At 37.1% G+C, this 20233-nt stretch overlaps 1 protein-coding gene across 8 annotated transcripts in view; it reads right to left on the minus strand.

Annotated features, from left to right (window-relative positions):
* The window catches only part of LPP (LIM domain containing preferred translocation partner in lipoma), a 646929-nt gene that overhangs the window by 94532 nt on the left and 532164 nt on the right, over window positions 1–20233 (minus strand). For all 8 annotated transcript variants that reach the window (XM_058556133.1, XM_058556129.1, XM_058556131.1 and 5 more), the window contains one exon: window positions 11144–11313. In XM_058556133.1, coding sequence (XP_058412116.1) covers window positions 11144–11313 — 170 coding nt within the window. The remainder of the gene's footprint in view (window positions 1–11143; window positions 11314–20233) is intronic.

Consider the following 20233-nt stretch of genomic DNA (forward strand, 5'->3'; position numbering starts at 1 on the left):
TGTGTCAAAGACTCGAATGACTAAAATACCAGCTGTAGAGGGTTAAATCCTATGAGAGAGGTAGAAACAAAAGCCTTGCATGTTCAGGAAAGGCCACATCTATTTGGGGAAGTTCCAGGAAAGCTTTTTAAGGTTGCTTGATGTAGATTTTCAAATGATGGAGATGGGGAAAGGCACAAGGAGACCGCAGCCTAGGGCACAAACAGAGAAGACTAAGATATCAATGTCCAGGAGAGAGTCCAGTGTGCCCAAGTGTTGTCAAAAGAATGTGTAGGAGGGAGATGGGAGATAAAAGTGAAGTATTTTGGGACTATTTCTTACATGAGCTGGGCTGGAAGTACAGACACGTGGATGTTAACCTTGAGCATGCATAAGAATTCTCCCCAAGAGCCTTGTAAAAGATGCAAATTTCCTGGCTCCTTGTGCAGAAATTCTGGGGAGTGGCGCAGAATATGACTTTTTTAATGAGGACTGCAAGGCGATCCCAAAACGAGTGACCTGTGACACATTTTGGGAAAACTAAGCTCGCAGAGTCTCATGACTTGCTGCTGCCCCTCAGACTCTGCGAGCTCTCAAACCAGCAGTGTGCAGGTAGCATTCCAGAGACCGAAACGCTGACTCATAATTGTCCTTTGCTGATTCAAGTTAGTAAAAATCCTCCTTTGCAGATTGTGTATGTACGTCCCCGGGGCTTGGTTCTGTGCAGTTATTTACTGCTCAAAGCCCCCACACTTTGATTTTTTCTCAGCCTTGTCAGCATCTCTGAATCCTCATTTAGCTACAAGGTAAGAAATAGTACTTTCATTCTATTTGTGGGGAAATTTAAGGTAAGAGAAATGAGGTGATGAAGAATAGTAGCTGGTCAAGCTGGGTGTGCATCAGGTCTGACTTTAAATTCCATGTTCTTTCTTAAAATCATTTGCTGCCTCACACCAGGTCCCCTAAGTGAAAGACTGAGTATCTTACTTAGGACTCTTGAACTTATTTTCAGGTTATTATTAATTATTATTTTATAATAATATATTATATTATTAATAAGTATTAATAATATTTTACATAATTATTTTATTATTTTTAAGATTGATTTTAAAGCATAATAACACACACGCACGCACACACACACACACACACAATCACTCCTCTATGCCCCAATCCTTTTTCTTCTAATTGGAAATGTAAGGTTTTAGACATTTTTCTCTTCTGAGAATACAGAGCACTTCAGAAGACCCTACTAACACAGATTCCTTGCTGTAGGAGGGTAATTATCATTCCTTTATCCTTTAAGAGATACCAGACAAATATGAAACAAAATGAGGAACAGACTCCTTCCCTATTTTCTTTCCATCCTTTTATCTCTAAAGTAGGAAGTTTACTGAACCACTGCCAACAATTCACTCAGCCTAATGAAGTGTATAAGTAATAAGATTAAATAATCTTAAACCATTATTACAGTGGCCTGATGCTGACATTCATCCAAACTCTGGCAAATACAGAGTGGTGAGTTCATGCTTGATTTAAAAATAAACAAACTAGGGCAGCGGGAAGGTTCTAGCATAAAGTTTCAGAGGTATTTAACCTGGAAATCTGAGACTCTCCATCTTGGTTGGGGCTGAAGCAAACGCTGTCCTATTTCTACACTCTACAAACAAAATTTACAGAATCCAACATTTTCTAGGGATGTTTCTCTGGGGCCTGTGGCCACATATGGGTAAACCTCTTCACGTGACTCCCAGAGAAAGCAGTTCTTTGAAGGCATCGTCAAGCTCATGGTTTCTATTCTTGCCTCTGTCATTAATAAACCATATAACCTCAGGCAAATCAGTCATCTTTCTTGGGCTTTAGGTTTTCTCAGCTATAAAATGATGTTATTGGATTTCTAAGGTTCCTCATGGCCCATAAAAAGCATTCTAATTCTATGACAACAGAAATTTACATAGTTTGGGATAGGAACTGGAGGAAAATGGTATGTTCAGCTAGGCCTCTTGCTTGTTCTGGGCGTCTATTTGAAGGTCTGTGCCTCACTATCCTTACCAAAGGCCGCCTTGGAGCCTGCAGGGATGTGGTGAGCAGTAACCAAGATGAGCAAAGGCCTGGGGGCTATTTGGGGAAAAGGGCTAAATAAAAACCATTAGCAAAGGATAGTGGAGTAACTATTCTTCCCCCACTGAAAGCCTTGCTGTTGTATAATTACAGGGTGATAATATGAATGCCAGTAACACCGAGAGGTGTTTTCCAAAGCATATTCAATCCCCAAATCATTTTGCTCATGAGTTAACTATCCCTGTAAAATTTTATAGCATTCTTCACTTAGATCATTCATGCTTTTAAGGATTTAAAGATTTACTTATCTTTTATATTTATATATAAATAATTTATTTATATATTATATTTGTTGCTTCTGCATAAAGATTTTTTTCCTGTTATAATTTTTAAACCTAAATTTATTATTTTTATTTTGTCAAGTTAATAAACTTTTGCTAGTCTAGTACTTTAGATTTTCTAGAAGAATAATCATATCACTTGTAAATATCTATACATTCTAGTCTCATAATTATGAGTGAAAAAGTCTCAGAAAAAGAGGTATGATAAAATGCCATTCATTTAAAATTAAGGAACACTATCTGCAAAAAATATTATATATTTTTTAGAGATATATAGTAAAAATATAAAGAAATGCATGGATATTAGCATTAAATGCATTAAAAATGTATTTAAAATTTAGCATAGTGGTTACCCCTGTACAAGAGTTTTGATAATATAATTAGGGGCAAGAATCTAAGGGATTTCAACTAAATTTCTAATTTTTTTTCTTAAATCAGATAATTGGTATATGGAATGTCATCATATTATGCTTTATATTCTTATCTGTATTAGAAAAATAAGCTAATAAATTGAAATATTTATATATAACAAAGAAAAAGCTATATACATGAAAAAGATACATATAAGATTTTTCCTTTGTTTCCCAATTTTTCATTAAAAGGCTAGAATGTTAAGAAAAATATTAATCGTGGTCATCCTGTGCATACCTAGGAAGATCTAGGAAGAAGGCTGGCCATTAGTTTATTTTATCCTATTAAATACAAATCTTCTTTTTTCTTCTAGTTTACTTAGAGCTTGTTTTGTGTTATTGCAATTGTTTTTATTTTTAAACAAGAATGTGTGATAAATTTCATTAAATGCCCTTTTGGCATCTATGGAAATGACTAGGGTTTTTTTTTTTTTAATTTGATATATCAATACAATGAATTATGTTAAAAGGTTCCTAATATTGTCCTAACATGACAGTCATGGAATAACCTGGGATGTTTCATTATGTGGTATTTAATTTGCTAATATTTCATTTAGAATTTCTGTGTTGGTGAAAGTTAGATTAGCATAGGGTTTTCTTTTGCGGGCAACCTAGGTTAGGTATTATTAATTGTGATCAGGCTAGCTTTATAAATAATTATGCAAGCTTATCTTCCCTTGCTAGGCTCTGAAAGTTGAAATAGCACAGGAATCAGTTGTTCCTTAACGATCTGAAAAATCCTGTCAGTTAAATTTCTTGGGTCTTTCTCAGTTAGTAGCTCTGCATTTCATCAATGTTTATGAGGTTATTCAGGTTTTCTTCCCCTGTATTTCAGATTTGCACAGAAAATAGCCTCTTTTATATAAAATTTTAAGCGCAATAAGTTTTAAATGTCTTTTATACCTATGCTAAGAGCTTCTTTTTCATTCCTAATTTTCCGTAATTTTTGTTTCTCTCTTTCTTTCTTGATTATCTTCACTGGATATTTATTTTATTTTCAAAGAATCATCTCCTGGACCTAAAAATTCTAAATTTTTTCAATTTATCAATAACTGCCTTTATTTTAACTAATTTCTTCTTCCTTTAGGTTGATTTTGTTTTCCTTTTCTAGTTTTTTGTGTTACTATATTTGCAGTCTCTCTGGTTACAATGAATGATCCTAGCTTTACTTAGAATTCAACTTTGGCTGCATCTTATTTTCGTTGTCATGCAGCCTTATCATCATCACTACTTCCCAAGAATTCTTTAACCCAAGAGTGTGTTTATCTGTTTATCCTTTCATAGATTTCTTGTCTTACTGTACTGCTATGGGCAACCCTGCCAGCCAAAGTAGGAACTGTCTACATTTTCCTTTTATACTATAATACGATGCTTTTCTAAGATTTCCATGGAGATTTGGAAAGAAGAAATAATCTCTTTGGTTGAATGGATTAAATCAATCATATTAATCATATTATTCAACTTCTATAATTGGCTTGTCAAAGACTGCAAGAAATGTGTTAAAAGTTTTATAAAGAATATGGTTTTACCATTTTTATCTCATATTTCATCAATATTTTTGTATTATGTATTTCAATGTAATGATATTTAATGAAGAAAGGCTCAGGGCTGTTCTTCAGGAACTGGGACATTTATCAATAAAATAATGTACCTTGGCCTATTTAATAGTTTTATCCTGACTGGTACTTTGTCTGCTATTAATATGGTAGTTAGTAGGTAATTAATATTATTTTCTTTTGGTCTGAATTTGCTATTACATCTTTTCCTATCTCTTTATCTTTAACTATTCATTTTATTGGTTCACTGTTTATCACCATTTTATTTGCCCTGGATATCCCCACACACTTTATTTTGATTAATTTATTTGTCTGCTGGAATATTTGTTTGAGTCACTTTTTCAGGAAGGGTATGTAGGTGATATACATTCTTTCTGAAGGCCCATGGAATATTTAAAAGAAACTATTTTTGTAGAAGGCAAAGTTTGATATACTGTTATGTAACAAAAGCAAGTTACTAATTAGAAAGAATGGTATGATCCCATTTTGTGTGTGTGTGTGAACCACACGTACATACATGTGTGATTACATCTATAAACAAATAACTATATTCAAGTATATTGAAATAGAAAAGGTGTGTGGTAAAATGTAAACTGTTATAATATGTAGATGGTAAAGTTATGCATCTTTTTAATACATTTTCTAATTTTTCTCTAGTAAGCATATAATATTTAAAAACAAAGTTTTTTAAAAAAAGAATTACTCTATAAGGAAGAATAATCTGAGCTCAATATTTCTCTAACATGTCTAAAAAACAAGGCGAAAGAGTTTGGGTTAACTACGTTTTTTTAACTTGACATTATGAGGAAATGGTAATAAATAAAAAATTAATTAGGAAAAAGGAAACCTAGTAATAACAAAGGAGATGTCCAATGATTTGGTGGGCATGTGGAAAGAGCTGGACTTGAGAATCAAAGGCCAACGTCAAGTCTCAGATCTGACACTCACGCTCTATGGAACCGAGCAAGCTGACTTTTTTAAGACTCAGTTTCTGACTACTGGAAGTAAAGGCAATAATAATTGTACCTATTTTCTAGGTGACGTGAGATAAAAGAAAAGTGCTCTGTAAAAGTTAAAGCACTAAACAAATGTTAGTTATTATTATGCTTATTTTTAACCATAAAAAAAGGTTTTTGCCTTAAAGCCTGAAGCATTGCAGGGAAAGTCACATATAAATGCTCAAAAGACAGGGGTTCACGGTTTTTCACCAGTAGAAATTCAGCATTTCAGGTTCTGTAATACTGGAAGGCATGGTTCATGTGGTCATCAATTAAAATTGTGGTAATGGAAGGCTATAATCACATAGACCCAGCAATAAAGTGCAAGTTTAGAAGATCTGTTCCTAGTCTTTGTTTTGTCTTTTACTTCGAAAATATCAAAGCCACTGTAAAATGGGACGAATAATCTCCCCCTTGTCTATTTCCCAAGGTTCTAATACGGATGATAATGTGCAATAATAGAAGCCCAGGAGCACTGTAAAATATAAGGGGCTGTACAGATGGAAGAGATTACTATTCATAGTAGTTAGCACGGTTAAATCTCTTAAGGGAATACTTGACAAACTCTCCTCTTTCCTGAACCATTTTCTCCTTCTTGGGAGAGTGCTTGGGGGATGCTAGTGTAACATCAAGAAGAAAGTGTGTATGTGTGTGTGTGTATGTGTGTGGTGTCATAAAGAGAGATAGACACTCCTTGGAGATGAGAGAGCAAAGGTGGGCAATTAAGAAAAGAGAAGGAGGGAAATTCATGTGGATTTTTCACGTTTAGTCCAAACTCTCAGTTCATTTCCCAACACTCATATAAAGCACCGGCCATAACTGCTTTTAAAACATTTTATTAGGAGCAATTGAGCGTATAAAAGGACAACTTTCCCACAGAGGTACAAAACCTACCTCTTAATGTAGGTTGAAAAGTTAGAATGTTTTAACTGTAGCCATTTAGCAACATAAGGGAGCAAAAGGCCGCTAATGTCTTGGCCACTTATGCGTCAGATTCAAGAACCTTACAGTGTTTAGTCTCCCGTGGAGTTGGCCTCCTATTTCCTGAGACCTTTTAATCACTTGGATTTTAACTCTAATAAAAATGTCTGTACCAACTTCCACTGCTGGAGAGTTAGGAGTTGGATTCGATCCGCTCTGAGTAAGAGCCCTGGTTTAGGGGAAGAACCTTGGCTGCCATTTCATAAACAGACTTTTCCTGAGAATCTCTGATGTGCTGTGTCTGTAGGCCCAGACTCCTTGGCAATGCTAAGAACACAGCAATTCCTTTGTAAATCTACACTTATGGGTAAACCCGTCTCATTAAAAGCAGAAGGACATGTAAGTGGGGGGCACTGTTGCTGTCCTTCATACTCATACCAATGTTAAAATCTTCTTACGCGAAGCATGAACGTCTTCTTCTCATATATGTCCTCATATTCCTTCTATGACATCTATTTACTTCAGTATTTCCATAGCAACTGCAGCTATGAAATTACCCTAAACTTAGAGGATTTCTAAATTGTATCAGATTATGCTAAGGGAGAAAGCAACGATAATAATGTTGTTAATCAGATTAAGCCCTTCTATTAGTAAACAATTTCATGATTTATAAAATATAACACTTATTCATTCCTTCTCTTTGAAGAAAGAGAGGAAGTTAATATCTCCCTTTAATAAATGGTACTCAGAAATTAAATGACTTACCCAAGGTCACACCAGGAGAGCAAAGATTAGAACCAATATATTCAATTTATGTCACTTTATTTCCCAAGGAAGCTTAGTGCTCTTAATTTTAATCTGTTCACTTATATAAATCTGTGAGAATAATCAAAACTAAAATTTTAAGAAATCTATCACCAAAATAGAAAAGCATCTTGTTGATTTTGCTAATAATTACACAAAATTAAATTAAAATAACTATTACATAAAGCACTTATTAAATTGGTTCAAAATAAATATACATAAACCTCTTCAATAGTAGATAGGTTATACTTTTAACATAGGTTCTCATTATTGCTGATGGTTCTGTAAATTGAAAAAATATTTCTAAAGAAATGTAGCAAAAGTTCTCCAAATTGCCATACAGTAAACTCAGTAATATAAATCAAAGAATTTGTGCTGAGGAAGTAATTTAAAATAGAGAAATATAAAAATTTTACTCAGTTATTTATAGGTATGTTATTTATAATACTAAAAGATCAGAAAATACCCAATTCTTTTCTAGTGGCAAATGATTTTAAAATGTAGTGTATAAACATAATGTAAAACTAAACAGATAAAAAGCTAAAAATGAAGATTATTAACAATGGAAAGCTCGGGCTGGCCCTGTGGCTTAGTGGTTAAGTGCGCGCGCTCCGCTGCTGGTGGCCCGGGTTCAGATCCTGGGCTCGCACCGACGCATCGCTTGTCCAGCCATGCTAAGGCCGCGTCCCACATACAGCAACTAGAAGGATGTACAGCTATGATATACAACTATCTGCTGGGGCTTTGGGGGAAAAATAAATAAAGAAAATTATTAAAAAAAAAAAAAACAATGGAAAGCTATATACATATTTATATTAATTCAATCAATAGAGTACAAAACAAAACATGTAAAAAATGATGAAAGAGAACTACAATGCCTTAGGAAATCAAATTTGTTTAATTACAGCTATGTATGTGCAAGGATTAAGAAATTAAAAGACTATAGGAAAACACCGATAATCATTGAAGCAAAGATGAAGACATTATTGGCATATTTTCCCTGAAAATTATGTAAATGTTTAATTTAAATATGATTTAAAGTTGATCAATTTAGGCAAGAATAAATTAAATTTATATTAGACTAGTCTCTTCCTGGCCTCAGAGCATCAAACATGGTGGTCCTTACACAGAAATAATTAACTAAACCATTATCTTCAATATCTTATTCCATCAATTAAAAAAAAAGGTACAGACTGAGACCCAGGGCCTGGGTTCTCTCTGCTTTGCACAGGATGTCTTTCAGACATCAGTTTCCACCGATGCAACAAGAAGAAACTTGACTGGATGACATCGTAGGTGCTTCCTGTTCTAAGGGCTTTGGTTCCAAGAGAGATACACACAGTCCTAGCGTCCTCCTTAATGCAAACTCTAGCTTTAAAACAAACCTACTTCATTTTATTCTCCCAGCTTCCCCAATTCCCCCCAAAGAAAACTCTTTATATTTCTAGTGTGGCAGCTTATTGGACTTACGAAAGTTCAGAGGAAATTAAAATGCAAAAACATCCATCTGAGGGCTTGAGGGCTGTACTGAACTCTGAGATCAATACTGAACAAGGGTCTCTGAGTAAAGCTTAACTGAATTCTGGTAAGAATTAAATTACATTTTAGAGTCACCATGGATAGATCTCATTAAAGAAAAATCTTGATTAAAGGTTCTTATGAGGGAGAGAAGTCAAAAAGGATGGTAAGAATTTCCATTATTTGCATTCACCCAGGTCTTCCAAGCATGTGACTGAATATCTTCCTTGTCATAAGCATAGTATAGCATCAGTCAACCATAGCAGAGGAGCTGCATCCTAAAGAATCACTGAGCTCCTACGCCTGGAATGGAAATCGAAACCTGAGCCCACACACTGTAGAAACCCATAATTTAGTCAGATTAGACTCTCTTTGGTCTCATTACACACTCAGGAGAGCAAGCAAAGCATTTAAAAATGGGAGAGGGGTATGTCTGAGAGGTTAAAACAATTTCGTAAAGCCCAATGAATCTCACTGCACATGTAATGTCCTCGTGTTCAGAAATACTAAATAGGCTAAAATCCTATCAAAATTAATCTCAGAATAACATTTACTCTGCTACCATTCCCTCAGCAAGCCAAGTGTGCTTTATAAGGATTGCCTCATTTCATCTTTACAAGCCTTTGGGGAAAATCCTGCCATCATCCCCAGTGTACAGATGAAGAAATTGAGGCTTAGAAAGATCAAATAACTCTCCCAAGGAAACAAAGCATTAAGTGATGAAACCAAATTCAAACCCATGTTCTTCACATCATGTTATATTGTTTTCCAATATTGTTCATATGATTCCTACCTCATAAGGGACAAAAGAAAAACCGAAGGAGGCTGCCACAGGAGCATCATTAAAGTAGCAAGAATCAACAATGTAGTCAAAAAAGGATGAAAAACAGACACAAGAACTACAAAAAAAACAGCGGTATGTGGTCACTTAGTGTAAGGACAAGCAGCCTTAGGTGCTTCTATAGGCTCTGCTGACATCACTGTTACAGAGCTCACTGCAATAAGTAATTTCATAGTGGTGGTCCTAAGTCATTGTGAATGACAGTCTGCACAGTCTGTTTACAAAGGCAGGGAATTTTATAATTTTCTCTTTTCAACAAAGATTTCAAAGGGCAATATGTGAAATATTCTTATTTAATGAAGAGGTAAGCTTTTGTCCACTACACTTTTCCTGATATGCAATTGTTCCTTCTAGATCAATAGGACATTACTGTGTTTGTGTTTATGTTCTGGACAAAGTAAACCATGTGGTGTTTGCAAAGAATATGGGACTAGGGGTGTGAACAACTGGATATAGCCTGGCTCTGACACTAATAAGAGAACATAAAAAGTTCCTTTCTTCCTCTCTGCATCTCTTACTCTCACTTGTAAGGAGAGGAGTTAGACAAATGATCTTAAGACTTTTTTTTTCCAGCTCCAACATTGTGTGGCACTATAATGATGCTATATGCGTTTAAGTTGCCTTTGGGGAGGAAAATGAAATAAAATGGGACCTAAGAGATGCAAAACAATATTTAATCCTGCCAGATCTTAATCTTGAACTTTCAGATCTGTGCTACAGACTCCAGGGCTGCAATGAATTAGAGCTGTCAGGTTATGGGAAAATACCAATGAGGCCAGAAACTTCTGCAATAAGCTTGAACCTTGGGGATCTCCAAAGCTACGTATAAGTCCCAATACCTTGCACTCAAGGCTTGTTTTATGCTGAAATGCCTGGGCACAGAGGGCCAAATCATGCCTCTTTTGAGAGTTTGCAAAAAGGCACTACTTTTTCCACTAACAAGTGTTAAACAAAGGTTTAAAATCAAGCAGAAGGATTGCAAAGAAATTTACTTTAGATTAAAAAAAATTTACGTTCATTCATCAAATTGCTCCATTGGAAGACAGCTTAATGTGTAGATTTAAGTACCCTGGCAAAAAACTAAGATAACGTGACCATAGCATTTTTGAGCACTCAGCTATGTTATTAATATAGTTGCTATGTTCTTAAAAAAAGAGAAAACAATTTTTAGCTCAGTCAGCATTACGATTCATTTCCCTTTAAGGTGTTCTACAATAAAGGGTTTCTCTGTTTGCATCATTGAAAACCTACTAGATATGTTAGGAAAGAAATATTCTGGGTAGAAAAGAGGTGATTCAAAGGGCTCAGGAGTTTGAAAGAGCATTGACAAGACCAGAGGCCCTGCAACATTTCTCTACAAATACCACTTCAAGTACAGAGTGAGACCTAATAACAAGAGGTATGACCCTGCTACTTGGGAAACTTTCTGGTGCTTCGAGAGAGAACATGCTAACTTGCACACACATGCTTGGAAGCCACTGGGTGATGATCTTCCCAGCAGACTGCTAATTGAATGGCAGCCCTATCCCAATGCACCCTTTTCTGACTTCATATGAACATATGGAAAAAATCAAGATATGTTAAGTTACACACAGGTGTATTTTGTAGTCTGGGGAGAAGTAAAGATCTGGTGGCTACATTCTATCTGGAGTGATTGGCATTTCGCCAAAGAAGACATCTTTGCAAAGCACCTGAGGATCAAATCTGAACTTACAATGTAGCAGGGTTCGCAGTAGGCTTTCTTCTCCACGGCGTAGAAGGGCTGCCCTCGGAGCTTGTTGCTGCAGATGATGCAGGTAAAACAATCCACATGGAAGACCTGATCCATGGCAGTGCATCCTGTACCTTCCCCAACTACGTTTTCCCCACAGCGAGCACAGCGGCCTGAAACAAAAAAGGGATTGACTGTCAAGAACACACCAAAGAACACCTTCAGTCCTTCTAAAGAAGCCAACATGGGGGAGACAGCAGATTCATAATGTCAGCAGCAGCAATAGGACCACCACTACCGACATCACTATCACAAGCAACATCACCAGCATTAGCCACCTCTATTCCACATAGGGCAGGAGTGATGGGGATTTTACAAGTCAGTTGAGGTGTTGATTCTCACAGCCAAGCTCCCACAGAAAGTGACAGAGTAGGACTCAGGTCTCCTGACCTCGAGGCCAGTGCTCTGCCTCTAATCTCATTCTCAAGTGTAAGAGGAACATGACTCAGGATGGTAGGAGTGGAAGGCACAGTCTAGGAAAGCCTTCTCCTCATCTTGTTAGACTGTGAGGGAACCGGGTCCAAACTCAAACTTCAATTCCTTTTACAAAAGCCTGGGTTGTAAAACCTCTGCATCCAGCCCTCGGTGTTGGGCAGATTAAAAGTTAGTCCCTTTTATTTTCAGATAGCTCTGACTGCTAGAAAGTTCTTTTTTATAGTGAGTCGGAATGCCTCCTCAGTTTAACTGCTATCCAATAGTTCCAGTTCTGTCTTTTAGGGTCTCATGGAACAAGTCTCATCTCTTATATTTACTAACCTCTAAGATATTACAATTCACTTAGCATTGCCTCCAAGTCTGTTCTTAGTTTTAACATCCCTAAATCCTGCAACAGTCCTACATACTGTAGGGTTTTGAGTCCCTCATGGCCCCAGGTTCTGCAAAGTGCTAGCATTCTTAAATTAATTTATGGGACCACATATGGACATTAGGTTTAGCTTTAAAAAAATTCACATTAAGTTTTAAATAATACCAATAAAACATAATTTAAGGAAAACATTTATGTCAGTTTGAGGCATTGTGCTGGTTGCAATCTGTATCTATATCTGGCTCTGTCACGAGAATCTTGAGCCAGAGGTTAGATCCACATCCAGTTTCCCCTCTTATACTCTATTTCTACTAATGTAAAAAATCTTAACAAATAGTTAGAAGTTACTGGAAATGTCAGCAAGAAGCTGCAGGCTTTTACACGTAAGCTATAGAAAATCTAGTGCTTCACATGTATCAGGCATTTTCTAGGCCCTTTTTACACATTAACTTATTTCATATTCACAACCACCTATGTGACAGATACCGTTATTATCCCTATATTACAGATGAGGAAACTGAGTCACAAGAATGGTTAACTAACTTCAAACCCAAGCAGTCCAGCTCCAGGATCTTACCCACTGTGTTCTCTGCCCCTGCCTAGTTCTGTTCATCAGGATTGAACACAGAGCTGACATTATGGAGAGATTTCTCGCTGGAGACTGCTTTCAACACTCCATCGCAGTGGATTGACAACTGTTTCACACCTAAAAATGGGAAGGCTAAAAGTTTCAACTTGGGAGAAAATAGGTAAATATATTTCTAATCCTCTCTGGTTGCACTGGCCCTAGAAAGTATTTCTTCATATTCTGTTGCAGGATTTGAATGCATCTTTAAAATATAGCCCAAACTATACATCATTTTTTCCCCCTAAGGAATAAGAAATATCAAGTGCTGGGAAAAGAGTTAAACTCTTGGAAACTGAGCTGCCTCCACTATAGTTGATAATATTATGAAGTCTTGATATCTTCACGTTTGATAAAAACTGATGTATAATATTTGTAATAAATTTTGTGGCTTGATTTACAAACTTCTATCCAAGAGTTAACTTGTACCTGTTTCTATTATAAGATGTTTTTCTTGTATTCTTATATTCTAGAAAGGTGCCTTTAAAATTTTAGACTTTCATTGTCTTTAGTAACAAAATTAGGTTATTTCATATGGCAAAAAAACCTTAATTGGTTTACTAGAAAGTTCACTATGCTGTGTTTGAAAATGATACTAAAATTCTGAGAGCTTCATGCCACCATCTGACAACATTTCATTACAGAAAACATTTTGGGGATTACAGGCAAACGGATCATCAATCCATAAAGTCTAATTTTTGTGTGTGTGTGTGTGTGTGAGGAAGATTGGTCCTGAGCTAACATCTCTTGCCAATCTTCCTCTTTGTTTGCCTGAGGAAGATCGTCCCTAAGCTAACATCTGTGCCAATCGTCCTCTATTTTTCCTTTTTTTTTTTTTTGATATGTGGGATGCAACCACAGCACGGCTTGATGAGCAGTGTGTGGGTCTGCACCCGGGATCCAAACCCGTGAACCCTGGGCCACTGAAGCGGAGTGCATGAACTTAACCACTATGCCACCAGGCCAGCACCCCCATAAAGTCTAATTTTTAAAGAGCCATCATCATACTTAGTATTCAAACTTTTCTTTTTCAACTGCTTATGCAAAATCATCACGTTTGTCTCAGTATGTACTAATTCATTTCCAATATTTATATTGGAATCCTGTTCACTAAAATTTACATTGGTAATATTAATCTGAAGCAGTATTTATGGTATTATCTTTATTGCTATTTTTTTCCACCTTCAATGAATCATATTCAAATCACTGATCTATTTTGCTGAACTGAAGAAATAATGCAATACAATAGTAATAATGAAAAATGTAGGTTTAGCAGGAGCAGAAAAAATATACTAATGACACGAAAATAGTCTGAGCTGAACAGCACAGTCGCTGAACACTGGTTAAACATCAATCAACACAGTTTTTGTGGTACAGGTGCAATCTTTAAGAATGTGATGATTATTAAGAGCATATTGGATTCCTGTGAAAATTGTAATTTTACATTTTAAACTTATTAAATGCAGGTCAACGAAATTATTTTTATTTATTATTCTTTCCCTTTCTAGATGCCAAACTGGACTCCTTGATGGTCCATCAGGGACTATCAGTGATCTGTGGACGACTCTTAGGGAAAAAATTATTCTGGCCAAATGTTACCAACTATTGGTTATGGTGGTCTACGAGGCAGGCAGAGGTAGCAATTCTGATTCAGACTGTGGCTGCCCAAAGAGTAATATCTGGAATCCAAGAGCCTGAGCCTACGTTGTTTATGGAGAATTTGAGAGCTACCCATGAGGATCTGGGATAATTTCAATCACTGGTTAGAGAGAAAGGTCAGAGCAGAGCCCTAAAGGTCAGGCTGAAAAGATAAGCTTTGGAGTTCTCACTGTGTTCAGCAGACATTCGCCAGGTATTTATTCTTTGCCCAGTACTATATTCTGCTTCTGTATGATATACAAAAATGGATTAGACAATGTCAGTGTTCTTTCCAGTCATTACGAGACTATATACGTCCTACAATTACACGAAAAAATGTGTAGTCACATGAGAAAGTGCCATAGAGATGAGAGAGGAAAATCTTATCTGAGAGGACTCAAGAAAGGTTTTGTGGAGAATGAGGCATTTAAGCCTGACCTTAAAGGATGGAATTCTGACAGGTGGGGATGGAAGAGAGAAAACCATTCTAGTTTTTTCCAAGAAAGAATGAGTGGCTGGGCTTACTGGACCCAAAAACTCTGCAGTGACTTGGTGCTGGCACAACTAGGTTTTGTCTTCTCAGTTATGAAAGCAGATGGACTATATTCATAAGGAAACATCTTCTCCTTTATATTTTGGAGAATATTCTTCCAGAGCAGGTCAGGCTAATATGCTGGACCCAGACACGACCAGCTTGGCTGTCTCCTGTCTTTTTCCTATTCTTAGGAGAAATCGGGGACACCAGGCTGGAGGGCAGTCAGTCTGGCACCTTTAAAATCACAAGCACAGAAAAAGAGCGAAGAACAAAAATTAAAAATAGCCCTTACACATCAGCAGGACAGAAAAGGTGCTCGAATGTTCTCTTTACAGATTAACAAAGATTTACAAACCATGTCTGTTAGGGAGGCATTCACAATAGAAAGAAAGTTACTCAAGCATCGTGCAGGCTTGCCCCTAAAGGGGCTTACATAGCACATTATTGAAAGCATACCACAATCATAATGCCCATCTTTTAGACATGTATCTCAGTCCTTTTAAATGAGAAAAACCAGGGAGCAGTACAAGACTTGAAGGCATCAGAGCACGAAGGTAACATAGTTGATTAGGAAGAGGAAGAAGAGGGTAAGTTCAGATCCAGGGCTGGTACGAGGAGCTTGTTGGCAAAGCTTAGTACAGTAATGTAAAGAATCCAATGACAGAGGATCAGACAGCACGGGGAGAATTTTGCCAGTGAATCGAGATACCTGAACTAAAAAAAAGCTTGCTTATATATTATTGTTTGCTATATATATTGCTTTATATCGACTGCGGAGCCAGTTCTGGATTCCTCTCACCCCCTTCCCACCTCCCTCCCCAACGACAGCAACCTCTGCAACATCTCTGAAACACTTCCTTTCCACCACATGCCTATTACTTAAATAGGGCTTCATTATCTTTCACGGGCCATTGCAATGGCCTACTGATTGTTCTACTATCTCTGATTTACTTCCTCTGACAAATGGAAAAGCTTTAAGGAAGTCTTAGCACTTTAGCCAAGTCTGCAAGGTTACACAGTTTTTGAACAAGTCATTTTTAGGAATGGCTGGGGGTGACATTCCTGGTAAATCAACAGGTTGAGAAGGCAGGTGGAGTAATGGGATATGGGTTTTCATATTTAATGGTTCCAGCTTTCTCTTTTTGTAATGTAAATTTATTTCCCTTATAATGTGAAAAAATTTCATTTAAAAATGTTTTTCTTGTGGTCAGCACACCATTAATACAATAGGCCATAAATGTTCTTTTGCAAATACTGATTGTTTCTGAAGTGGGACCAAAAATGTCCATAGCCATTTTAAGAGTTGGTGACATGCTGACTGGGGGTGACATACTCCCACACTTATTATTCAACATCAAAAATAAAACAGTAAATTTATGCAGACAAGAAGCCAGGTGACATTTGTCTTCATGGCCTCCTTGCTTTTAAATACAAATTTTAGGCATAAGCAAAATTAATATTCTATCTTTGAATATTATAATGAATTGAAACTCTATATGCCATTTTATGATATATCAGCTTTCTCATTAAGCACCTTTTAAAATATATTCTGAACGAAGTCCTGTTCCAAAAGTTGAATCAATAAGATTATATCAGGGTAGTGAAATGATGGTAAAGTATTCCTAGAATCAAAGCTTGCTCCAATTTATCCTACATATGGCCACTGGAGTGATCTTCCTAAAGCTCCATTAAGCTAATTCAGAAATTATCTTCCACTGAAGGTACAAAAAGATAATAGAACAAGTTTGCATTCTTTATGTGACAGGTCCATATGACATTCACTGAAGGTTCTAGGATGATGGCATTTTCTAATCACCAAAGCTTTTACTTTATGGAACCCTGTAGTATTAATGCATGTAATAACAGACAACCTGTTTTTTAAATTTAAGTCCTAGGACAGTAATTCTCAACCTTGCCTGTATGTTGGAGTCATCTAGGGGAACTTTAAAAAAATATGATCTCGGGGTTCCCTGCTCCAGAGATTCCGATTTCACTGGTCTGGGGTGGGAGGTCTTAGGATTAGAACTTTTAAAAGCTCTGCAGGTGATTTTAATGTTCAGCCAAGTTGAGCCACTGTTCCGTGGGGTGCCTATTACTGTACTGCTTGTCAGGATAACAGCTGACAAATATCGTCCAATTTCATCTGCATAAAAAAGAATTCAGGGACAGACCGTTAACAATGAGTTTGCTGAAAAAAATAAATTTCTGTGGCATCGTAATATTTGTCGCTTTTCACCAACGAGAGTAATCTCCCTAATGCTGTCTCTTTATGTCTTAGTGTAGAGAGTTTTCGATGGCTTTCCACCCATTGATAACACACATGAACAGAATCAGCTAAGTTTTCTCATAAAATATTTTGCCAGCGTTGAGCTAGAGAAAGAAGTTCACTTACAGTAATTAGAAGCGCTCCTATAGAACAGGCCTCTTTTGTGTCATAAATGAATTTATCATATGGTGCAGCTGGATGGTCTCAGACAATACAGACCTCACAAAGAATGTCAACTGAAAGCCATGTTAGGTATGATATCATATATTACATCATACATCAAATTGAGCTTTTACTATTTTCTTGGACTCTGCCTTTAAACAATGTAAGAATATCGTCTTCTATGGTTAGTGCGATTTAGCTCTGTGAGTACTGGAATCCTTATCCTGTCTTAAAAGCTGGACGGTAGGACACTTCAGTTCAGTCACTCTGCTTGTGTATATATAATTGCATTATACTCCTTCACTGTGTTATTGCTTAGATGGTGCTTACAGATTCAATGGGCACATGGATGGCAGGCAGGAGGTGGCAGACAGGTGGCTGTTCCCCTCTTTCTTTCTCTTCCCTATACTCTCTCTCTCATGCACACATATGCACAGACAGACAGCAGGAAAAGGCGCAAAGGCTGCTGTAGGACTAGGACCAGTGCTAGACATATGAAGCGTTCTGAGAAAGACAAAGTGAGAAAAATTTTAGTACAGAATAAAAAATTAAGCTAGGGCAACAACAAAAAAAGCAAAACAGACTAAACGAATCCCAAAATTGTCAGAACAGTTCAGGAATGGGTGGACAAAGGCCTGGGCTAATAACCCGATGAGATGGAGGGAAGGCTGAGTGGCCCACTGATAAAAGGAAGTCACTGTGAAGTCTAACAGGAGGTGATTCATTTATAGATATATATTTGCTTAGGTTGGACCTTCAAGTAAGGAGGTAAACTGGGAGGGGGAGTCCCACACAGGGTTGCAAAGCCAGCATGTTTCACTCATTTAAATATATTGCATTGTGAAGAAGCATAACAAAAAACATGAAAGAAAATTATTGAGTTTTTTTCTCTGTGCCAGGCACTGCCCTAAGCAATCTACATACATTCTCTCACTTAATCCCATCAACGCTTATCTATTCTTATTTGGTAGATAAGAAACCTGAGATTAAGTCAATTGGCCACAGTCTCAGAGGGAGAATGAGGTGGAGCTGGAATTGGAACCAGGTCAGACTTCTAAAGCCCATCTTCTGAATCAGCACGTGTTTTCCTAGGAATCCATTTTATTATTCAATCATAACTGACGTTTTTAGCATTGCTTAGGAGTGGGGCCCATTCCCACTCCTAGGGAAAGAAGAAGAGCCAGTACAGCATGACTTCTCCAACCTCCCCAAGTCTCCTAGCCTCAGGAGCACACAGTGAACGTCAGGATCTGCTACAGGTGGGGAAATCAGTACACGTGAGAGTCCTTCAGAGAAGATCTGGACGTGTTCAACCTCAAACTCTGGCTTCCCGCCAGGAAAGCTTTTAAAAAAAAAATACGGATGCCCATGTTCCACTTCCAGAGATTCTGATTTATTTGGTCTGGGGTGGGGCCCTGAAATAAAGATGCTAATGTGCAGAGGGTTTGAGAACCATCGCTCTAAAGGGAACCTTGTGTTTATGTGTTCCACCAAGTGTAGTTTGTCCTGGAATGTTCTTAGAAAGCAACGACAGCTAGGAGCAAAAGCCCTGGCCCTATGGAGCTACCTGTTAGGAAACTGCACTTTGTTGGGCTGTTGGAGGCAGTAAGCTGGGCACCATGTACCCTGGTCCCAGCCTTCACTAAACTCATTAACATATACATGCACAGCAGTCAGGACAATCACTTTCTGACAACAACTTCTATTCTCAGGAAAACCAGCACAAACAAAACCAACAACAACAGCAAAAGCAAAACAAAAAACAACACTGCTTTGCAGTTTTGGATATAATACATGGTACCCTTTAAATAAAGTTATATTTAACATGGTGCAAAGGCAATCAGACAGAACTGTGAGTCTTGCCCATGTTACTCACTAGCTATGGGAGCCTGGACAAGTTTCTTAAATTTTCTGAGCCTGAGGTCCCTTGTTTTCAAAACAAGCAACTAAGTAGACTCCCCCAAAGGACAGGTGGTCTTAGTTGAGTCATCTATCCAGCCATTCTGTCAACCCTTCAACAAACGCACTTACTGTGTCTCTATTCTGTGCCAAGTATAGCATGATAGAACCTGTCCTCTAACCTGGCTTTTTTTTACTTTAGAACTCCTAAATTCCTAGAAACATCTGGCCTGGCAGGAAGCTGTATATACCTTACAACATCCCTGACAGGAATATCAGTATCTATTTTGGCTAAAGCAAGATTTATCTTCAAGTTAATTCTTACACATGGATAGTTTCATATTCCCACTGTTAATTTTTAATCTATTCTTCTATATTTAAAATTCATTTTTATGATTTATCTGCTAAAAGAAAAAATCAATATTTACTAGTACAGTCACAACTGCTACTGCAACAATTATTTCGGACTTATGATTCGAGTCTGCTCTATGGCATCTCGCATGGGAATTTGCGTTTCCCGCAAGCTCCACTCAAAGCTGAGAAAACTTTAAATTTGCCCAGTTACTTTTAGTTTTTTTTTTTTTTGGCAAAAAAATCTCCAAATAAATTCTGGTTATTTAAAAGCAAACCTAACACTGAGGTAACTCAAGAGGGTGTTTCCAAAACTATTGTAGTTCAATGCTCAACAACGGTGATGATCTTCTCCCTTATGATGTTAACATGCACTTCTTATATTTATATAGTGCTTTAAAATATTAAATGTACTTTCTCACCTGAAGCTACCATAAAGAGCAAAATAAAAGTTATAACTAACATTACTTCTTTTACATTTCTGATACACGAAGATTGAGAGTAATTCTGCAAGTTCACAGAAAATTTCATCATTTCCATTATTTGAATCTTATAGTAACTAAAAGCTAGATAACTATTCTCTTTTAACAAATGAATTAACCTAGGAATACACTTGTGCACGACTAGACAGGTAGATAAGCAGTGTTGGAATTCAAGCTCAGTTCACCTGACCCCAAGTCTAGTGGTTTTGAGCTGGGCCACATTACCTGCACGCATGGCGCTGGACCCAGAGATGGGTGATATTCTCACCC

This window comes from Diceros bicornis, chromosome 15, assembly GCF_020826845.1.
Source record: "Diceros bicornis minor isolate mBicDic1 chromosome 15, mDicBic1.mat.cur, whole genome shotgun sequence".
NCBI classification, from domain to species: domain Eukaryota; kingdom Metazoa; phylum Chordata; class Mammalia; order Perissodactyla; family Rhinocerotidae; genus Diceros; species Diceros bicornis.